General features: G+C 40.7%; 1 protein-coding gene across 2 annotated transcripts in view; it reads left to right on the top strand.

Moving 5' to 3' along the window:
- The window catches only part of mvda (mevalonate (diphospho) decarboxylase a), a 44,819-nt gene that overhangs the window by 23,313 nt on the left and 2,345 nt on the right, over positions 1-19,161 (top strand). The window contains exons 8-9 of one of the 2 annotated variants that reach the window (XM_069901234.1): positions 14,801-14,916; positions 16,512-16,620. In XM_069901234.1, coding sequence (XP_069757335.1) covers positions 14,801-14,916; positions 16,512-16,620 — 225 coding nt within the window. The remainder of the gene's footprint in view (positions 1-14,800; positions 14,917-16,511; positions 16,621-19,161) is intronic. The other variant, XM_069901235.1, reaches the window with a different exon arrangement.

Below are 19,161 nucleotides of genomic sequence, written 5' to 3'. Positions count from 1 at the left end.
TTGATTCTCCAAATAATCTACTTTCCTCTCTAACTCCCTCCCACGTTCTCGCAATTCTTTAACGGATTTTTCCACCTCCAACATTTTTTTTGTATTAGAAGCTACTTGTTGTTGACATTTCAAAAAACCAGCCTGAAATTTAAAAAAATCTTCACAAGATGCTTCCACACGTATTTTAACTGTGTCCAGTTCCAAACTAAGCCTTTGAGACATTTCATTCAGCATAGGCTGAATGATAAAGCTTAGCTGTTTACATTGTAATTCAGAAAAGCTCAGCCCTGCTTTCTCTTGCATAGTGGCAGAACCAGGTAACTGCAGCTCCTGCTGCATCTCTACAACAGGCAGTTTAACAGTTTTACTGCGGGTCTGGACTCCCAGCGACGACACCCCGACTTCCTCAGGGGGCCGACGCTGTTCTCTCCCCACAGCCCTTTGTTGTTTCAAAAACTCAAAGAAGATCAAAATATTCAGATTGGAGTATTTCCTGGGGCATTTCAAGCAATGGAGTCGTCTTCTTGCGTGCCTCCTCCGTTAAAGTCGGAAGCCTGCTAGAATCGGGATCCACATCGGGGGCACACGCACCTTCCTTCTGAGAACGGGTAATTCCAGCGATGTCCTTCCTCTGTTGAGTAGTAGTCATTTTTTCAACTCCCATAGGCAATCTCTGTGGTTTAGGCTTGAAAGAAAGCAAACCTGAAGTTGTAGCAGGCTGTTTAGGCCCGAAATCTTCAACACTCCGAAAATGTAGTTTCTTCTGTACTTTTTTTTTAACTTTTTTATTTTTCACACCATAAATCACAATAGCCATGATATACACTTTTTCTTTTCCACACATTTACAGTGACTTTTTCTCCCTCCCTCCTCCCAAGCCACCCCCCCCACCCCCCCCTCTCATCCATTTTAGGTATACAATCTAGGTTGCATTAATTCAGTTAGACAATGTTGTCATTCAACAAAAATACACCAGAAATTCTACTGAGTCCATTCTTTTCTTTTCTTCTCCTTCCATCAACTTAGGTAATGTTTGTTCCCGGTAGGTTTTCGCTATTGTATTTAATGTAAGGCTCCCATACTTGTTCGAATATTTCAATATTATTTCTTAAACTATATGTTATTTTTTCTAATGGAATACATTTATTCATTTCTATATACCATTGTTGTATTTTCAAATTATCTTCCAATTTCCAGGTTGACATAATACATTTTTTTGCTACGGCTAGGGCTATCTTGACAAATCTTTTTTGTGCATCTTCCAAGTCAATTCCAAATTCTTTATTTTTTATGTTACTTAGGAGAAAGATCTCTGGATTCTTTGGTATATTGTTTTCTGTTATTTTATTTAATATCTGATTGAGATCATCCCAAAATTTTTCTACTCTCTCACATGTCCAGATTGCATGAATTGTTGTTCCCCTTTCTTTTTTACATCGAAAACATCTATCAGATACTGTTGGGTCCCATTTATTTAACTTTTGCGGTGTAATGTATAGTCTGTGTAACCAATTATATTGTATCATACGCAGCCTCGTATTTATTGTATTTCTCATCGTTCCAGAGCATAACTTCTCCCATGTTTCCTTTTTTATCTTTATATTTAAATCTTGTTCCCATTTTTGTTTAGTTTTACCATTTGTTTCCTCATTTTCCTTTTCTTGCAGTTTAATATACATATTTTTTATAAATCTTTTGATTAACATTGTATCTGTAATCACATATTCAAGGTTACTTCCCTCTGGTAAACTCAAGTTGCTTCCTAATTTATCTTTCAAGTAGGATCTCAGTTGGTAATATGCCAGCGCTGTATCTCCAGTTATATTGTACTTATCTCTCATTTGTTCAAAGGATAAGAATCTACTTCCTGAAAAACAATTTTCTATTCTTTTAATCCCTTTTTTTTCCCATTTTCTAAAGGCAAGGTTGTCTATTGTAAAAGGGAGTAGCTTATTTTGCGTCAATATTAGTTTTGGTATTTGGTAATTTATTTCTTTCTACATGAATCTTCTTCCATATATTGAGGAGATGGTGTAATACTGGAGAAGTTCTATGTTGTACCAATTTTTCGTCCCATTTATATAATATGTGTTCAGGTATCTTTTCCCCTATTTTATCTAATTCTAGTCTCGTCCAGTCTGGTTTTTCCCTTGTTTGATAAAAATCTGATAGGTACCTTAATTGTGCGGCTCTATAATAATTTTTGAAGTTTGGCAATTGTAAGCCTCCTTGTTTATACCATTCTGTTAATTTATCTAGTGCTATCCTCGGTTTCCCCCCTCTCCATAAAAATCTCCTTATTATTTTCTTTAACTCTTTGAAGAATTTTTCTGTCAGTTGTATTGGCAATGCCTGAAATAAGTATAGTATCCTTGGAAAAATGTTCATTTTAATACAGTTTATCCTTCCTATCAGTGTTAGTGGTAGCTCTTTCCAATGCTCTAAATCGTCCTGTAATTTTTTCATTAGTGGATTGTAATTGAGTTTATATAATTGGCCTAGATTTTTGTTTATTTGCACACCTAGGTATCTTATTGCCTGCGTTTGCCATCTGAATGGGGATTCCTCCTTAAATTTTGAGAAATCCGTGTTATTCATAGGCATTGCTTCACTTTTATTTACGTTTATCTTGTATCCCGACACTTCTCCATATTCCTTCAATTTCTTATATAGTTCTTTTATTGATAGTTCTGGTTCTGTTAAGTACACTATCACATCATCCGCAAACAGACTGATTTTATATTCCCTGTCTTTTATTTTTATTCCTTTTATATTATTATCTCTTCTTATCGATTCTGCTAGTGGTTCTATAGCTAGCGCAAACAATAATGGTGATAGTGGGCATCCCTGCCGCGTTGACCTGCTTAAGTTAAATTGCTTTGATACATGTCCATTTACTGTCACTTTCGCTAACGGTCCCTTATATAATGCTTTAATCCAATTAATATACTTCTCCGGTAAACTGAATTTTTGCAATACTTTGAACAAGTAATTCCATTCTACTCTGTCGAAGGCCTTCTCTGCGTCTAAAGCAACTGCTACTGCCGGTGCTTTATTTCCTTCTACTGCATGAATTAAGTTAATAAATTTACAAATATTGTCTGTTGTGCGTCTTTTTTTGATAAATCCAGTTTGGTCTAAATTTACCATTTTCGGTACCTGTTCTGCTAATCTGTTTGCTAATAGTTTAGCTATTATCTTATAATCTGTGTTTAGCAGAGATATTGGTCTATATGACGCTGGTGAGAGTGGATCTTTCCCTTGTTTTAGTATCACTGTAATTATTGCTGTTTTACATGAATCTGGTAAGTTTTGTGTCTCATCAATCTGGTTGATTACATCCAGGAGGGGCGGTATTATTAGGTCTTTAAATGTTTTGTAGAATTCTATTGGGAGTCCATCCTCTCCTGGTGTCTTATTATTTGGTAAATTTTTTATTATCTCTTGTATTTCTACTGTTCCAAATGGTTCTGTTAATTTATTTTGTTCCTCTATTTGTAGTTTTGGTAGTTCAATTTTAGTCAAAAATTCATCTATTTTCCCTTCTTTCCCTTCGTTTTCGGTTCGGTATAATTGTTCATAGAATTCTCTGAAGTTTTCCTTAATTTCTTTTGGATTATATGTAATTTGTTTGTCTTTTTTCCTTGTTGCCAATACCATTTTCTTAGTTTGCTCTGTCTTAAGCTGCCATGCTAGGATTTTGTGTGTTTTTTCCCCTAGTTCATAATATTTCTGTTTTGTCTTCATTATATTCTTCTCCACCTTATATGTTTGTAATGTTTCATATTTTATTTTTTTATCCGCCAATTCTCTTCTTTTGGTTGTATCTTCCTTTATTGCTAATTTTTTTTTCTATGTTTATTATTTCCCTTTCCAACTGCTCTGTTTCCTGATTATAGTCCTTCTTCATCTTGGTTGCATAACTTATTATTTGCCCTCTAATGAATGCTTTCATTGCGTCCCATAGTATAAACTTATCTTCCACTGATTCCGTATTTACTTCAAAGTACATTTTTAATTGTTTTTCAATAAATTCTCTAAAATCCTGTCTTTTAAGTAGCATGGGGTTTAATCTCCATCTATACATTCTTGGAGGGATGTCCTCTAGCTCTATTGCCAATAACAGGGGTGAGTGGTCCGATAATAGTCTAGCTTTATATTCCGTTTTCCTAACTCTCCCTTGAATGTGGGCTGATAACAGGAATAGGTCTATCCTTGAGTATGTTTTATGTCTAGTCGAGTAGAGTGAGTATTCCTTTTCTTTTGGGTTTTGTTTCCTCCATATGTCCACAAGTTTCATTTCTTGCATTGATTTAATTATAAATTTGGTTACTTTGTTCTTCCTGTTAATTTTTTTCCCCGTTTTATCCATATTTGGATCCAAATTCAGATTGAAATCCCCTCCTATTAGTATGTTCCCTTGCGTATTAGCTACCTTCAAAAAGATATCTTGCATAAACTTTTGATCTTCTTCGTTAGGTGAATATATATTAAGTAGATTCCAAAGCTCTGAATATATCTGACATTTTATCATAACTTATCTCCCTGCTGGATCTATTATTTCCTCTTCTATTTTAAATGGCACATTTTTGCTAATTAATATAGCCACTCCTCTTGCTTTTGAATTATACGATGCTGCTGTTACATGTCCTACCCAATCTCTCTTTAATTTCTTGTGCTCCAATTCAGTTAAGTGTGTTTCTTGGACAAATGCTATATCTATTTTTTCCTTTTTCAGTAAATTTAGTAGTTTCTTCCTTTTAATTTGGTTATGTATTCCATTAATATTTAGAGTCATATAGTTCAGCGTAGCCATTTTATATTTTGTTTATCTTCTCTTTCCATTTTTCCATCATTACCTTTCCTCCTTTTCCATTTCTGTTTTCTTATTTTCAACTCTTTATAAGACAACATTCCTACAACATCCAACATTTTCCTTATTCTCCTATTTCTATCTTCTTTATCCCCAATCTCCCCTTCCCCTCCTGAGTTGCCCTTTATCCCTTGTCGGACAACCACATCTCCCCTCTCCATTTGGATTTGCGAATCCACTCGCAAGCGTCAACTGATTTTGCAGTGACCGCTCTTTTCCCCCACCCAGCCCCCCCCAGAAAAGATTTCGCTTTTTATATGTCACAAAGGTCACTCTTTTAATTCCCTCCTTATTCTCTCTATTCCATTACCTTCCCTTATTAATTCTTGTCTATACTCTCTATGTTTTCCTCTAATTACAGATACTTTCACATATGCCCATTGTCTCTATTCACTCTTATACCTCTTTACCCGCATACATATCAATCGTGGTCATTTTTACCCTCCTTACCCGTCTTCATCCCTCAGTCTATTTTTGTCTTTACCCACATACATATCAATCGTGATAATTTTTGCTCTCATTACCCGTCTTCATCCCTCAGTCTATTTTTGTAATTGTTCTGCAAATTTTCGTGCTTCTTCTGGATCCGAGAATAGTCTGTTTTGTTGTCCTGGAATAAATATTTTCAATACCGCAGGATGCTTCTGTGTAAATTTATATCCTTTCTTCCATAAAATCGCTTTTGCTGTATTGAACTCTTTTCTCTTCTTTAGGAGTTCAAAGCTTATATCTGGATAAATGAAGATTTTTTGCCCTTTATACTCCAGTGGTTTGTTGCCCTCTCTTACTTTTTCCATTGTCTTCTCCAGTACCTTTTCTCTTGTAGTATATCTTAGGAATTTTACTACAATAGATCTTGGTTTTTGTTGTGGTTGTGGTTTAGGGGCCAATGCTCTATGTGCCCTTTCTATTTCCATTTCTTGCTGTAGTTCTGGACATCCTAGGGCCTTAGGGATCCATTCTTTTATAAACTCCCTCATATTCTTGCCTTCTTCATCTTCCTTAAGGCCCACTATCTTTATGTTATTTCTTCTGTTATAATTTTCCATTATATCTATTTTTTGGGCTAGTAATTCTTGTGTCTCTTTAGTTTTTTTATTAGATTCCTCCAATTTCTTTTTTAAGTCTTCTACCTCCATTTCTGCTGCTACTGCCCGCTCTTCCATCTTGTCCATTTTTTTCCCCATTTCTGTTAAGGTCATATCCATTTTATTTATTTTCTTTTCTGTGTTGTTTATTCTTCTTCTTAAATCATTGAATTCCTGTGTTTGCCATTCTTTAAATGACTCCATGTATCCTCTAACAAGAGCAAGTATATCCTTTACCTTGCCTTTCCCTTTATCTATTTCACTGTATTCTTCCTCTTCTTCCTCTAGGTTGGCCATCTGTTGTTTCTTTGCTGCCCTTTCCTCCTCTTCTTTCTTGTTTCCATTGTCTTCTGTGGTCTCTTCTTGCTGCAGGTGTTCTGCAGCTGTCGTTGCCGGCTGTGGAGATCGACTCCCCAGCTGGTCCCCCCTCCCGTCGGTGTGTTTTTTTTTCATGCGCATCGCGCATCCGCGAGGAGTCGCGCATGCGCGGTTGCGCACTTTTACTCGGCTCTGTGAGCCATTGTTGTAGTTCTTTTTCTACCGACCTGAGGTAGTGGGGTCTTCTCTCCACAGCGGGCCTCTTCGGACAGGTAAGGCCTTCACCTTTTTCCTCCGTTGTCTTCTCTTCCTCTCTTTCCGTTGATTTTGATTTTTCTCCTTTTGTCTCCATCTTCTTTCCACCTTTATACTCACTTTTCTTTAACTTGTATTTCTGTGCCTTTGTATTTTCTCTTGTTTTTCCCGACTTTTCTGGAGAGGGCTGGAGTTCACCGTCCGGCCACTACTCCATCACGTGACTCCTCCTAGTTTCTTCTGTACTTGAGGTTTAATCTTTTTACCATTAATAGCCATAACAATTCCTTGATACTTTAAACTAAGTTTTAAAAAATGTAAACCTGAAAACAAAGAGTTAAAAACGGGTTCTTAAAAGTCTGGCCAGAGAGGTCAAGATTACACGTCTAGACTCTATGTCATCTTGCCACTCCCCCCCAATAAAAAAAGTTAAGATATTTAATACAGGATCTTAACTCATTATTGTCCACAAGCTATATTTAATTCCACATTATCTTTCTATGTAATCGCAATACATTTCCGCACTTCTACTAATGTCAAATGAACAAACGCCATCTGAAACTTGTCCAACCCTAAACCAGTAACTAAAGATACAGTATAGCCCAACAAAAAATTTTTAATCTTAAATAATTCTTCCAAAAAATTTTCAATTTTTTTTACAAAATGGTTGAACTTTATCACAAGACCCTATTTTATGTCTTTATTATCTAGCATTCAGTCTGATAATTTATTTTATATATATGTGTGTGTGTTGTGTGTGTGTGTGTGTGTGTGTGTGTGTGTGTGTGTGTGTGTGTGTGTGTGTGTGTGTGTGTGTGTGTGTGTGTGTGTGGGGCTGTTCTGCAGTAATTTTTAGATAGAAGAAAAACCATTCATAGATACAATTACAATTGCCAAACATGCTTGTATAACAGAGAATTTTCTTTCTATTACAAGCTCATCAGCAAAGCAGTTGGACTGCACTCAAAATTAGGATCTAAACTGGATTTAGCATTGCCTATCAGTGTTTTGTTTAGACCTGTTTCTTTGCTTGCCTCTGGGTGGAGTGCTACACTTGCCAACTAGAATTTATGAATGACTCTTTGATACTGTGACTTCAGTCTTGGGAACTTCAGCCAGTGTGTTTATCCTGTCCAGCTTCTTAGGAATTTTGTGCTTTTCAATAAATTGTCCCGCATCGGACTTGTCAGCCACAAATGAGCCTGCAGCTGACGTGGACATTTACCCCCTCCATAAATCTTCGTCTGCGAAGCCAAGCCAAAGATATTTCATTCCTCTAAATTTCAAGCGTATATGCCCAGTCTGCTTGAACCCTCCTGAGACAACCAACTTGCCATCCCAGGAATAAAGCAGTGCCCAAGGCTTTTGACTGGACTTCAGCAAGACTTTTGACTTGGCTTGCATTGTAGACTGGTCTAGAAAGTGAGATCTCACTGGATCCAGGGTGAACTGGGCATCAGGATGTAAAACTGGCTTGGTGGAAGTATGATGGTGAGGATCACACATGTCAAACTCTGGCCCACGGGCCAAAGATATAATTATATTTGGCCCACGGGCCAAAGATATAATTATATTTGGCCCGCAAGATCATTTCAAAAATGTATTAGAGGTGGCCCGCCCTGCAGCGAGAGCCGATGCTGTTTTTTGGTAATGTCCCACCATCCTCCCCCTTCATTGCACATCCTTCCCCATTGTAACACGAGAAATTGTAACACGAGAAGTCTGTCGATGTCATCAGCCGGCAAGCCAGTTGGAAGGCTCCCCGCACAACCAGTCACTTCTCCCATCTGTCGAGCGGTGCGGCGGATTGGCGAGCGCCTGTGATTTCCTGTCGGCGTGACGGTCATGGCAGGCTGCGCACGGCCCCCGGGCCGTGCGAGCCCCGCATGACTGTCACCAGATGGCCCTTCCACAGCACGAGCGCACTTCTCCCGGTCGCCACGGCCTTCAGTGCTTGCACCCGCGCGGACCCCAGGGACGGCTGGTTCGGCACTGCACGTGAAGAGAGAGGGTGGCTGTCCGCAAAGGCTGATCGGCAGTGCGCTGGGCCTGAGTGGGTGGGTAAGCAGGGGTGGGCAGAGGGTGTAGGTGAGGAGTAATGGGCAGGGGAAGTTATGGTGGTGCGAGGGGCAGTTAGAGGGAGGGATGAGTAGAAGGAGGGGTGGATAGGGAAGAGGTAAAAGGGGAGGGGCAGGGTGAGGAGGGGCAGGGTGAGTAGGGGAGGGGTGATTAGAGGATGAGAGACGGGTAGAGGGAGGAACAGGTTGAGGGGAGAGGCAGTAGAGGGGCGTGTATAGGATGGGGTGGGTAGAGGCAGAGCGAGTGGAGTGAGGGGTGAGTAGAGGTTGGGTAAAGGACTGGTCAGGTAGAGGGATGGTGGGTCGAGGGTGAATAGAGGCCTAGAGCCTGAGGAGTGAGTAGGAAATGCTGAGTCCTGATGCAGGCCAAAATGGACACAGCCTGTGAATGCTGACTACATCTCCACAGGGACCAAATAGGTTTCCCTCAGGTCAAGCAAATGGTGAACTTGAGCTACCTACTCCTGACCTGTAACATTATCCTCCTAAAGTTATATCCTAAAGTTTAACATTACATATGTTGAAAGAAGAGAAAACATGCAGATGTTGTTGAAAATTTTCAATAAGTATTTAGTTCGGCCCTCGACTTAGTCCAAGTTTTTAATTTTGGCCCTCCGTGAATTTGAGTTTGACACCCCTGGTGTAGATTATGCTGCAGGAATTAGTGCTGTTTGTCATGTGGATAAACCGTTTGGGTGAGAATATAGGTGGCATGATTAGTTTGTTTGGAAATGATACCAAAATTGATGATGTGGTGGAAAGTGAAGAACATTGTCTAAGGCTACAGCAGGAGCTCGATCATCTGGGAAGAGTGAGTAAAGGAATGGAAGATGGAACACATCTTCAGCCAACCTTGACCAACTTGACTATTGGCCCAAACAGTTCCATAGTAGATGCCATCTTAGTAGCTCTCTACTTGACCTGAAAACATCTGGATACCAAAAACAAGTTCTTGGACAACTGTTCATAGACTACAGCTCCGCCTTCAGAACAAACTCATTCTCAAATTTCAGGATCTAGGCCTCAACATGGCCTGATGCAATGATCCTCAACTTCCTTTATAAAAGACTGCAATCAGTGATGGGTATCAGCATCTCCTCATGATCATACTCAACAACTGCACTCCTCTGGGATGTGTACTTAGTCTCCTATTCGATACACATGGTTGTTCAGCAAAATACCATTCCAACTACACCTTCCAATTTACCAGTCAGGTATCAAATAAGAATGAATTGGAATACAGGAAAGAGATTGATAACCTAGTGGCATGATGCCAAGATAACAATCTCACTCTCAGCTTCATTAAGATGGAGATTCAATGTTCCTTTTATTGTTGCATACTAATACATAAAAATGTAATATACATGATGTACTTCAACTTTGTCTGCCATAAGGCAAATAGTCACCATGAGCATCTCCCAATGTCCCTAACGTTAAGAGAAAGAGATGCGAAAAACAGTCCCCTCAGAGACACTGAGACCCTGTAAATCAGGGGTGTCAAACTCAAATTCATAGAGGGCCAAAATTAAAAACTTGGACTAAGTCGTGGGCCAAACTATTTATTGAAAATTTTCAACAACATTTGCATGTTTTCTCTTTCAATATATGTAATGTTTGTTGGTTTGTTGGTTGGTGGGTCAGATACAGCAATGAGCTTTCTGAACCCTTCTCCATTAACAATGGCGTGAAGCAAGGCTACGTTCTCGCACCAACCCTCTTTTCAATCTTCTTCAGCATGATTCTGAACCAAGCCATGAAAGACCCCAACAACGAAGACGCTGTTTACATCCGGTACCGCACGGATGGCAGTCTCTTCAATCTGAGGCGCCTGCAAGCTCACACCATGACACAAGAGAAACTTGTCCGTGAACTACTCTTTGCAGACGATGCCGCTTTAGTTGCCCATTCAGAGCCAGCTCTTCAGCGCTTGACGTCCTGCTTTGCGGAAACTGCCAAAATGTTTGGCCTGGAAGTCAGCCTGAAGAAAACTGAGGTCCTCCATCAGCCAGCTCCCCACCATGACTACCAGCCCCCCCACATCTCCATCGGGCACACAAAACTCAAAACGGTCAACCAGTTTACCTATCTCGGCTGCACCATTTCATCGGATGTAAGGATCGACAATGAGATAGACAACAGACTCGCCAAGGCAAATAGCGCCTTTGGAAGACTACACAAAAGAGTCTGGAAAAACAACCAACTGAAAAACCTCACAAAGATAAGCGTATACAGAGCCGTTGTCATACCCACACTCCTGTTCGGCTCCGAATCATGGGTCCTCTACCGGCACCATCTACGGCTCCTAGAACGCTTCCACCAGCGTTGTCTCCACTCCATCCTCAACATCCATTGGAGCGCTTTCATCCCTAACGTCGAAGTACTCGAGATGGCAGAGGTCGACAGCATCGAGTCCACGCTGCTGAAGATCCAGCTGCGCTGGGTGGGTCACGTCTCCAGAATGGAGGACCATCGCCTTCCCAAGATCGTGTTATATGGCGAGCTCTCCACTGGCCACCGTGACAGAGGTGCACCAAAGAAAAGGTACAAGGACTGCCTAAAGAAATCTCTTGGTGCCTGCCACATTGACCACCGCCAGTGGGCTGATAACGCCTCAAACCGTGCATCTTGGCGCCTCACAGTTTGGCGGGCAGCAACCTCCTTTGAAGAAGACCACAGAGCCCACCTCACTGACAAAAGGCAAAGGAGGAAAAACCCAACACCCAACCCTAACCAACCAATTTTCCCCTGCAACCGTGTCTGCCTGTCCCGCATCGGACTTGTCAGCCACAAACGAGCCTGCAGCTGACGTGGACTTTTTACCCCCTCCATAAAACTTCATCTGCGAAGCCAAGCCAAAGATATGTAATGTTAAACTTTTTCTTATTAAAATAAATGTTTAATAATAGTTTTGGTTAAACTCTTTCCAGAAGAAGCATTAACAAATGAGAAATAAAATATTCAATAAATAATATTTCTCTATAGCCTTTAAGCTCCTTTTAAATGTATTTTTTTTCCATAAGCCAACAAGTCAAAAAAAATAACAACTTGCTTCAATGAAAATCCAATCTGTCAACTATGAACAGTCCAAAGTTAACCAAAGAAAATATTAATTCAAGCTTAGCTTGCTACACTGTGATTTACTCTGATGCATCTGGGTCTAAACCAAATACTTGGCATCACTTCTTAGATGCAAGTTCATCAAACTCTGGGGTCAGAGTTTTCCTCCCACCTGTCTTGAAAGGTCCTGTTTTCTGTCTTTCGTTTGGCCATTTTTCGTAAGGGGTTTATTACATGTGAGTTGGGCGACAGGTCGCAGATGCTAATGAAAGTAAACAGAGGAGGTGGGGGCGATTAGCGGGCTGGCGCCAATACGTGCAAAGCATTCTGGGATTTGTAGTATTAGCTGTGCATGCACTATACTGGCGTGGCGGCCGGCGGGCTAGCTCTAATACATATTTGATATGATCTTGCGGGCCAAATATAATGATATCACGGGCCAAATTTGGCCCGTGGGCATGAGTTTGACATGTGTGCTGTAAATTTTTGTCCAATGCTCCTACAGCCATGCAGACTCCTGTTCAAACCAATGGCAGCCTGAACTCCAGATCCAAACCTCTGATATGATCAGGAAGCCTTCAGCACCCTTTAGGGGACCTTCTTGCCCTCAGCACCCTCTTGAATCCCTTTTCTGGTACTTGGTTCCCATGAGCCAGTGTTCAGCAGCCTGTGTGAGTCCTTTAACAGCATCAGCATCCACCCACAGCCTATAGGAGTCCTTCAGCCGCTGAATCCCTTGCTGGTCCACTGCTGGGGTCATCTTCCCTGTAGTGTTGTCTCCCATGGTTCTCCTCAACTGGTGGTGTTCTCCTGGTTTCTGGTGTCCTGCACCAGTCTGCTAGTTCCCCAAAGTGCATGGGATGCTTCAGGTTCCACCATTTTGGGCATAGACCTCTGATACTGTCTACAAATTTGATGATGACCCCACGATAGTAGGCAGAATGCAATGTACAGGAGGGAAATGGATCAGCTTGTTGAGTGGTGTCACAATAACAACCTTGCACTCAACCTTAGCAAAACCAAGGAGCTGATTGTGGACCCCAGTCTTCATTGAGAGGTCAGCAGTGGGAAGGGTCAAAAACTTCAAATTCTTGGATGTCAACATCTCTGCAGAACTTTGGGCCTTGATGTCGATGCAATCATGAAGAAGGCTTGCCAGTGGCTATACTTCATGAGATTAGATGTCACCAAAGACACTTGCAAATTTCTACAGATGTATCATGGAGAATATTCTGACTGGTTGCATCATTGTCTATCATGTAGATGCCAATGCACAGGACAGGAAAAAAAATACTACAGAGTTGTGAACTTTGCCAGTACCATATGGACATCCATCTCCACTCCATCGAGGATATCTACAAGATGCAGTGTCATAGGAAAGCAGCTTTTATCCTTCAGGAGGGACATGCCAAAGTCTGAAGACGAGCACCCAATGGTGCAGGACAGCTTCTTCCCTTCTTCCATCAGATTTCTGAATGAACTACAGATACTGCCTAACTTTTTTTTGCACTAATTTTATTTACTTTTCTAGCTGCTGCAAAGCAAGAAATTTTGTGACCTATTCATGACAAATTCTGATTCATTTGCCACTTCTTTGTTCATTCTCCTAATCACAAAGTTGTGGGGAACTGCAGAACTACTACAAGACTTCAAAGACTCATCAATTGTGACCATCTACCAGAACAAGGGAGACGAGATTGCAATAATTATCGGGGCATCTCTCTTCTGTCGGTTGTAGGAAAACGTCTTGTGAAGATCATCCTTAGACAATTGTTGTCCAATGTCAATGACAACTTCCTTCCAGAAAGCAGAAATGTATTGAGCAGCAGAGAAGTCTCTGTCACATTTGTTGATTTAACCAAAGCATTTGTTGGTAGAGATGGCCTGTGCAAGCTCTTACCAAAATTTGGTTCTTTCCCCAACTGTCCTCATTGATGACACTTGTATCAATGCTGCCAACAAGTTTTGCCACCTGGGGCAGCACAATTACATCCTCAGATTCTCGAGATATAGAGATTGAGTCAAGAACCAGAAAGGCCTGATTTGCCTTTGGTCAGCTGAAAGATCATGTTTGGTCACATCAGGTTGGACACCAAGTTCAAGGTATACAGGGCCGTTGTCATCAGTCTTGCTCGATGGATGTGAGATGTGGTGCTCACATCAGAGTCACTTATGTCAGCTTAATCAACTGCAGCAGCGTCACCCACGTTCTCTGATCAAGATCACCAGACAAGACAAGGTCTCCAATATCAAGGTCCTTTCTTGAGCTGGAATGCCAGCAGTTTCAACCTTGGTGATGTCAGCCCAACTGTGTTGTCAGACTGCCTGATGGAAGACTGCCCAAGGACGTCTTGCATGGCCAATTGTCCAGTGATACTTGAAAACGAGGAGCCCAGCATCCAAGGTACAAGGATGTCCTGCACAGGAGCCTCAAAAAAGCTGACACTGCCCCATCAACATGGGAGGATCTGGCTCAAGATTGCTCACAGTGGAGGGATGCGATCAGAAAAGGTGTGGACGCTGCTGAGAAAAAGCTCAGAGGCAACAGGAAAGGTATACAACAGAGCTGCCTGATGCCCCTTCCAGGCCTCACCTGCCAAGCCTGTCAAGGATCAGCCTGTATAGCCACTCATGGACTCGCACATCAAACCCCACAAACTGACTGAAAGGAACCATAATCATCATCCTATGGGATGGATAGCCAGAAGAAGAATCAAAGTCACTCTGCAGCCTCTCCATTTCCTCCTCGCTGCCTGTTCATCCACCTATCTTTGTGTCATCTGCAAACTTATTCTGCTATCTAAATTATTAACATAAACAACCTAAAAAGTGGCCCCAATGTTGACCTCTGCAGTAACCCACCAGAATATTCCCACTTCCTGCGTGCTGCTGATCAGCCAATGCTCTACTCATGCTGGTATCTTTCCTGTAATTCTATGGGGCTCATTTTATGAAGTAGCCTCATTTGATGAGTAAAAGATGGTCTTACTTTTGATGTGTATGGATTAATTTAGAAGGCACTGAATGGGCATGTGTAGTGTATGGATTAATTTAGAAGGCATTGAATGGGCATGTGTAGTGTATGGATTAAAAAGAATTGCACTTCGAAATATAATCCTTTTTCTTCCTGATCTCTTCAGGTAGCATATACATTTGATGCTGGTCCCAATGCAGTCATTTATACACTAGAGCAGCACGTTAATGAGTTTGTGGAAGTCGTGAAACATTCTTTTCCTCCAGAAGAAAATGGTGAACAGTGAGTTATGTTTCTTCGTGCGATTACCTTTTATTCCATATCATTCTCTATCACTACACATGGGTCTTCAATTTACTCTTTTGCGTCTACTGAAGGAAACATTCACACTTTCTTATTCTTACCAATATTTCAACATGGAGGATAGCATGTGTCTCAGATAATTAAAATTATCCTTTAACTTGGCAGTTTCAATATTTCACCATAAATTTCCAGCTGCTTCCTTCCTCATGGCAAATTTTAGTGTTCAATGCGGTGGTTTTGACTCTATTTTATGTGCACACTTTCCATTCAATTTTACTAAACTTAGTGATTTTTGTAGTGCATTAGAGGAAGAGGAAGTTGCACATGGAAATCTAAAATGTGGTCATTCAAATCACTGGGTTAATCTTGTTCAGCTAAATTATATTCATGTTAAAGTTTCTGAAATTTAGAATTGTGCATCTGGAATTGAACCTTAAGTACCAGTAAATATTAAATTTGACATCTTGCCCTTGAAGTTCTCCTTCCCTCAAAAAAACCGTGCATACAAAAAATAGGTTCTGTTTCTATTTTTTGATGTGGCAACAAAGTCAAAATTGGAAACTCTTCTCTCTTAAACACTGGATTTCTTCCTTATAAATTTTTTATTTTTCACACCATAAATAGCCATGATATACACTATTTCTTTTTCACACATATACAGTGACTTTTTACACTGGATTTCTTCCTTTAAGGAAAAGATTTTTTGGAAGAATCTTCAAATTTTTTCACAGGGTGAAACCTACTCACTTTGCAGTGGGAACCATTGATAACCTGGCCTCAAAGTTTGCAAAGAAAAGTTTAAAGCTTGTATCCTTGCCTGCACTCCACTGATGGCAGCAGAGTACTGGTAGATAAGTAGGTACTGGAATGGGATATACTACATGGAATTGTGCACAGAAAAATAGCAAAGGCAAGAACAATGAGGAGCCAAATAGGCCAGCTGGGTACTGGTTTGAAAAAGTGAACCTTGGAAGGGAAATGGGTATGTGGGTATTATGGTTGTAGGAGGAGAGAGATGACAGAATTTCTCTTTTGCTCTCTGAAGAATTACACAGAGGGCACAGAATCTGTGCTGATCATTTGCTTTAATCCTACATTAAACCCATTTTATTTATTCTCCCCACATTATCATCAATTGAAATAAAAAAGATACTGGGAATCTTGAAAATGAATGTTTTGGTTTCATGAACCTTGTGAAAATTTTGGTTTGCAGTGATCTAATTTTATTGATAATGTTATCAATTTAGTGTTTTAGCTTAAAAGTAATTTGCAGAAATCTTGCATTCATCCAAATTCCCTGATGTCTGGATACTTCTGCCTTGATACTTGTGGATGGTGGCGAGGAAGTAGGTGGGTATTTTTACATGGTGAATCCTGGAAATGCTGAGAGCAGAGGATCTGTTGGATTAATGATTCTGGATTCAGTATTTCCAAATGCAGCTTTCTTGGATATTTCATGTATATAGTTTTGAAAAATGAAAGTAATTAAAATATGGGTGTTTCAGAGAAGATGTAACAGAATGGTGTTTTTTTTTTTTTCTTTACATTCCCCTAAGTCTAGTCTTGTCTTCTAGGTTTCTGAAAGGCTTGCCTGTAAATTCGGTCCCTCTATCTGAGTCATTGAAGTCCAGCATCCACATGAATCCAAACAAGGGTGGCATTCGATATATCATTCACACTCAAGTACAGTAACTGTTTAAAGCAATATTCTGTGTAACTTCCTCTCTCCTGCTTTCTCTTTGGTTTCAGGATTCTTTCTGCATGAAAATATTTTACTCAATCTCCTTCCTGTGTAGAAAATCCATTTCTTAAGAACATAGTCTGAGCTTTATCTTTGATTTAACTACCTGTTGAGTTGGACTCTGTGGTAATGTGTTTTGTGGTTTCCATCAATGATTATTAAAGAGAGAGTGGAAGTGATTTCCAATTTGTTAATAATGGAGAAGTAGCAGTAACACATCAATGGACTGGTCAGACAGACAGAGGAAGCAGCAAACAAGTCAATGCAGAGAATGTGACCTAATGTATTGGGAGGGGATGGGAACAAAATGGAGATTGTGATTAAATGGGAAATTGCTAATACAGGCAGTCCCCTGGTTTAAAAACTAGTTTTGTTATCTAGGTCTGTCTTTAATTCAAATTTGTATGCAAGCCGGAACAGGTGCATGCAGTCCTTATTAGTGTCAATACACTAAAACATGTTACACATATTACAGTACATAATAATAATACAGGTAATAATACAATGTATTGCACACAATAATAAAAGTGACTACTTAAAAGTTAACACTTACAGGAGAATTTGGAGAGATGGCTACAGTACAGGTACTCCACGGCCCTCCCGCATCTTCACTCCTTCTGGTCTGTGCCCGGCTCATTCCATGCCCATCCCTCCCTCCTCGGGAGCACCTTGCCCGTCCGCTGCTTTGTCTAGGCCACATGCAGCATAGCCTAACTGCAGCATCATAATGGTGCACGCTGCTACTTCTTCTCCTCCCACCCACCCCCCGAGATTGATGTGGGGACTGATGCTGGGCTGTCGGGGGGGTACAAGGCAACGGGACCAGTGTGGGGACTGATGGTAAAACAATCCTAATAACATTTAACAAGTTTTGGTCATTACTATTAGAATTATAACTCAACCATGCTCAAAATGGAAGTTGATGCCATTCTACTTCTGGTTGGCTTATCAGTTTGTAACTACGGGTTGTTGCTAAATCAAATGTTTTTAACCTGTACAGTAGAAAATCAGAGGGAGACCTTGTCTACACATCTCCAAAGGATGGATAACGTGATTTAGAAAGGATTTATATACTTTATTTACCAAGCTGTAGAATTAAAGAAAAGGAGACTTGCTGGAAACTTTGTTTAAAATGCGGTCATCTAACAGGTGGAGAACTGCATGGTTCTCTTCAGCTCAGTATAGGAAAGATGTGATATCTTTAGAGGGTCCAGAGATGATTTACAATTATGTCATTGGATGAAGAATTTTAATTATAAGGAGAGATTGAGTAGGTTGGGATTGTTTTCTTTGGACTAAAGGAATCTAACAGGAGAAGTGATTTATGCAGCAGAAAGATCAAAAATTGGAAATTGTGGATTGAGGATAATTAGTACTAGAAAAATAAATGTTTGACTGGAATCTGGTGTTCTGAAATTTAGTTGTCTCAGCAGAGAAATCCTGAACATAATTTAAAACATTTCCATTTTGGAAAAGCACATGAATTGCTACACCTACACTGAGAGCCTGAAATTGGGAATTGCGTAAATAATTCCAGTATACTGGGGATGGAATAGAATCTTTAACCTTATCACTCCTGCCTTCTCCTTCCTACTGCTTCTAACATCATTGTTTCCCATTCCTGCACTGCCTAGTTCTATCTCCATCCTAAGATCCACAAACCAAATTGTCCCAGTAGGCCCTTTGTTTCTGCGTGCTCCTGCCCCACCAAACTAGTATTGTCTTACCTCCCATTACCCTCCCCCCCCCCACTGGACCAATTCCTCCCTACCTACATCTGTGATACCTCACAAGGCCTCCATTACTTCAACAACTTCCAATTCCTTGAACTTCACTGCCTCATTTTCAATCTCTATATATCTCCATCTCCCATTCCTAAGGACTCAAAGCCCTTTATTAATTTCTCAACAACAGACTCAACCTGTCCCCCTCCACCAGCACTTGTTCTCATCCTGAATAAGGTGACTCTTCTTTGATCCCACTTTCAAGTCAAAGGGGTAACCATGGGAACTTGTATGGGTCCCAGCAATGCCTGCCTTTTGGCTGTGTGGAGCAATTCATCTTACAAGCCCACACAGGCAAGGATCCTCAATTCTTCCTCTGCTATGTTGATGGCAACATTGGTGCTGCCTCATGCATCCACTTGATAACTACCCCTGTGAATGCAGGAAGTGCTAAACTTGCACTCACACTTCCTAACTCACCACCATTCGGGGCCCCAGACATTTCTTCCAGTGAAGTTACACCGCTTGTAAATCTGCATCCAGTGCTCCAGTTGTGGCCATCGAAGAGTCAGGAAACAGACTGGGAGATCATTGAGCACCTTCACTCTGTCCGCATCAATGTCTGGGGTCTCCCAGTGGCCACTAATTTCAATTCCACACCCCACTCCCATGCTGACATATCTGTCCATGGCCTCATGAACTCCCAAACCAAGGCCATCCATAAATTGGAGAAGCAAAATCTAATATTCTGCCTGGGTG

This window comes from Narcine bancroftii, chromosome 10 (assembly GCF_036971445.1).
Source record: "Narcine bancroftii isolate sNarBan1 chromosome 10, sNarBan1.hap1, whole genome shotgun sequence".
Classification (NCBI taxonomy): Eukaryota; Metazoa; Chordata; class Chondrichthyes; order Torpediniformes; family Narcinidae; genus Narcine; species Narcine bancroftii.
Note: the sequence above shows the minus strand (reverse complement) of the source record. Positions and strands in the feature narration are given on the sequence as shown.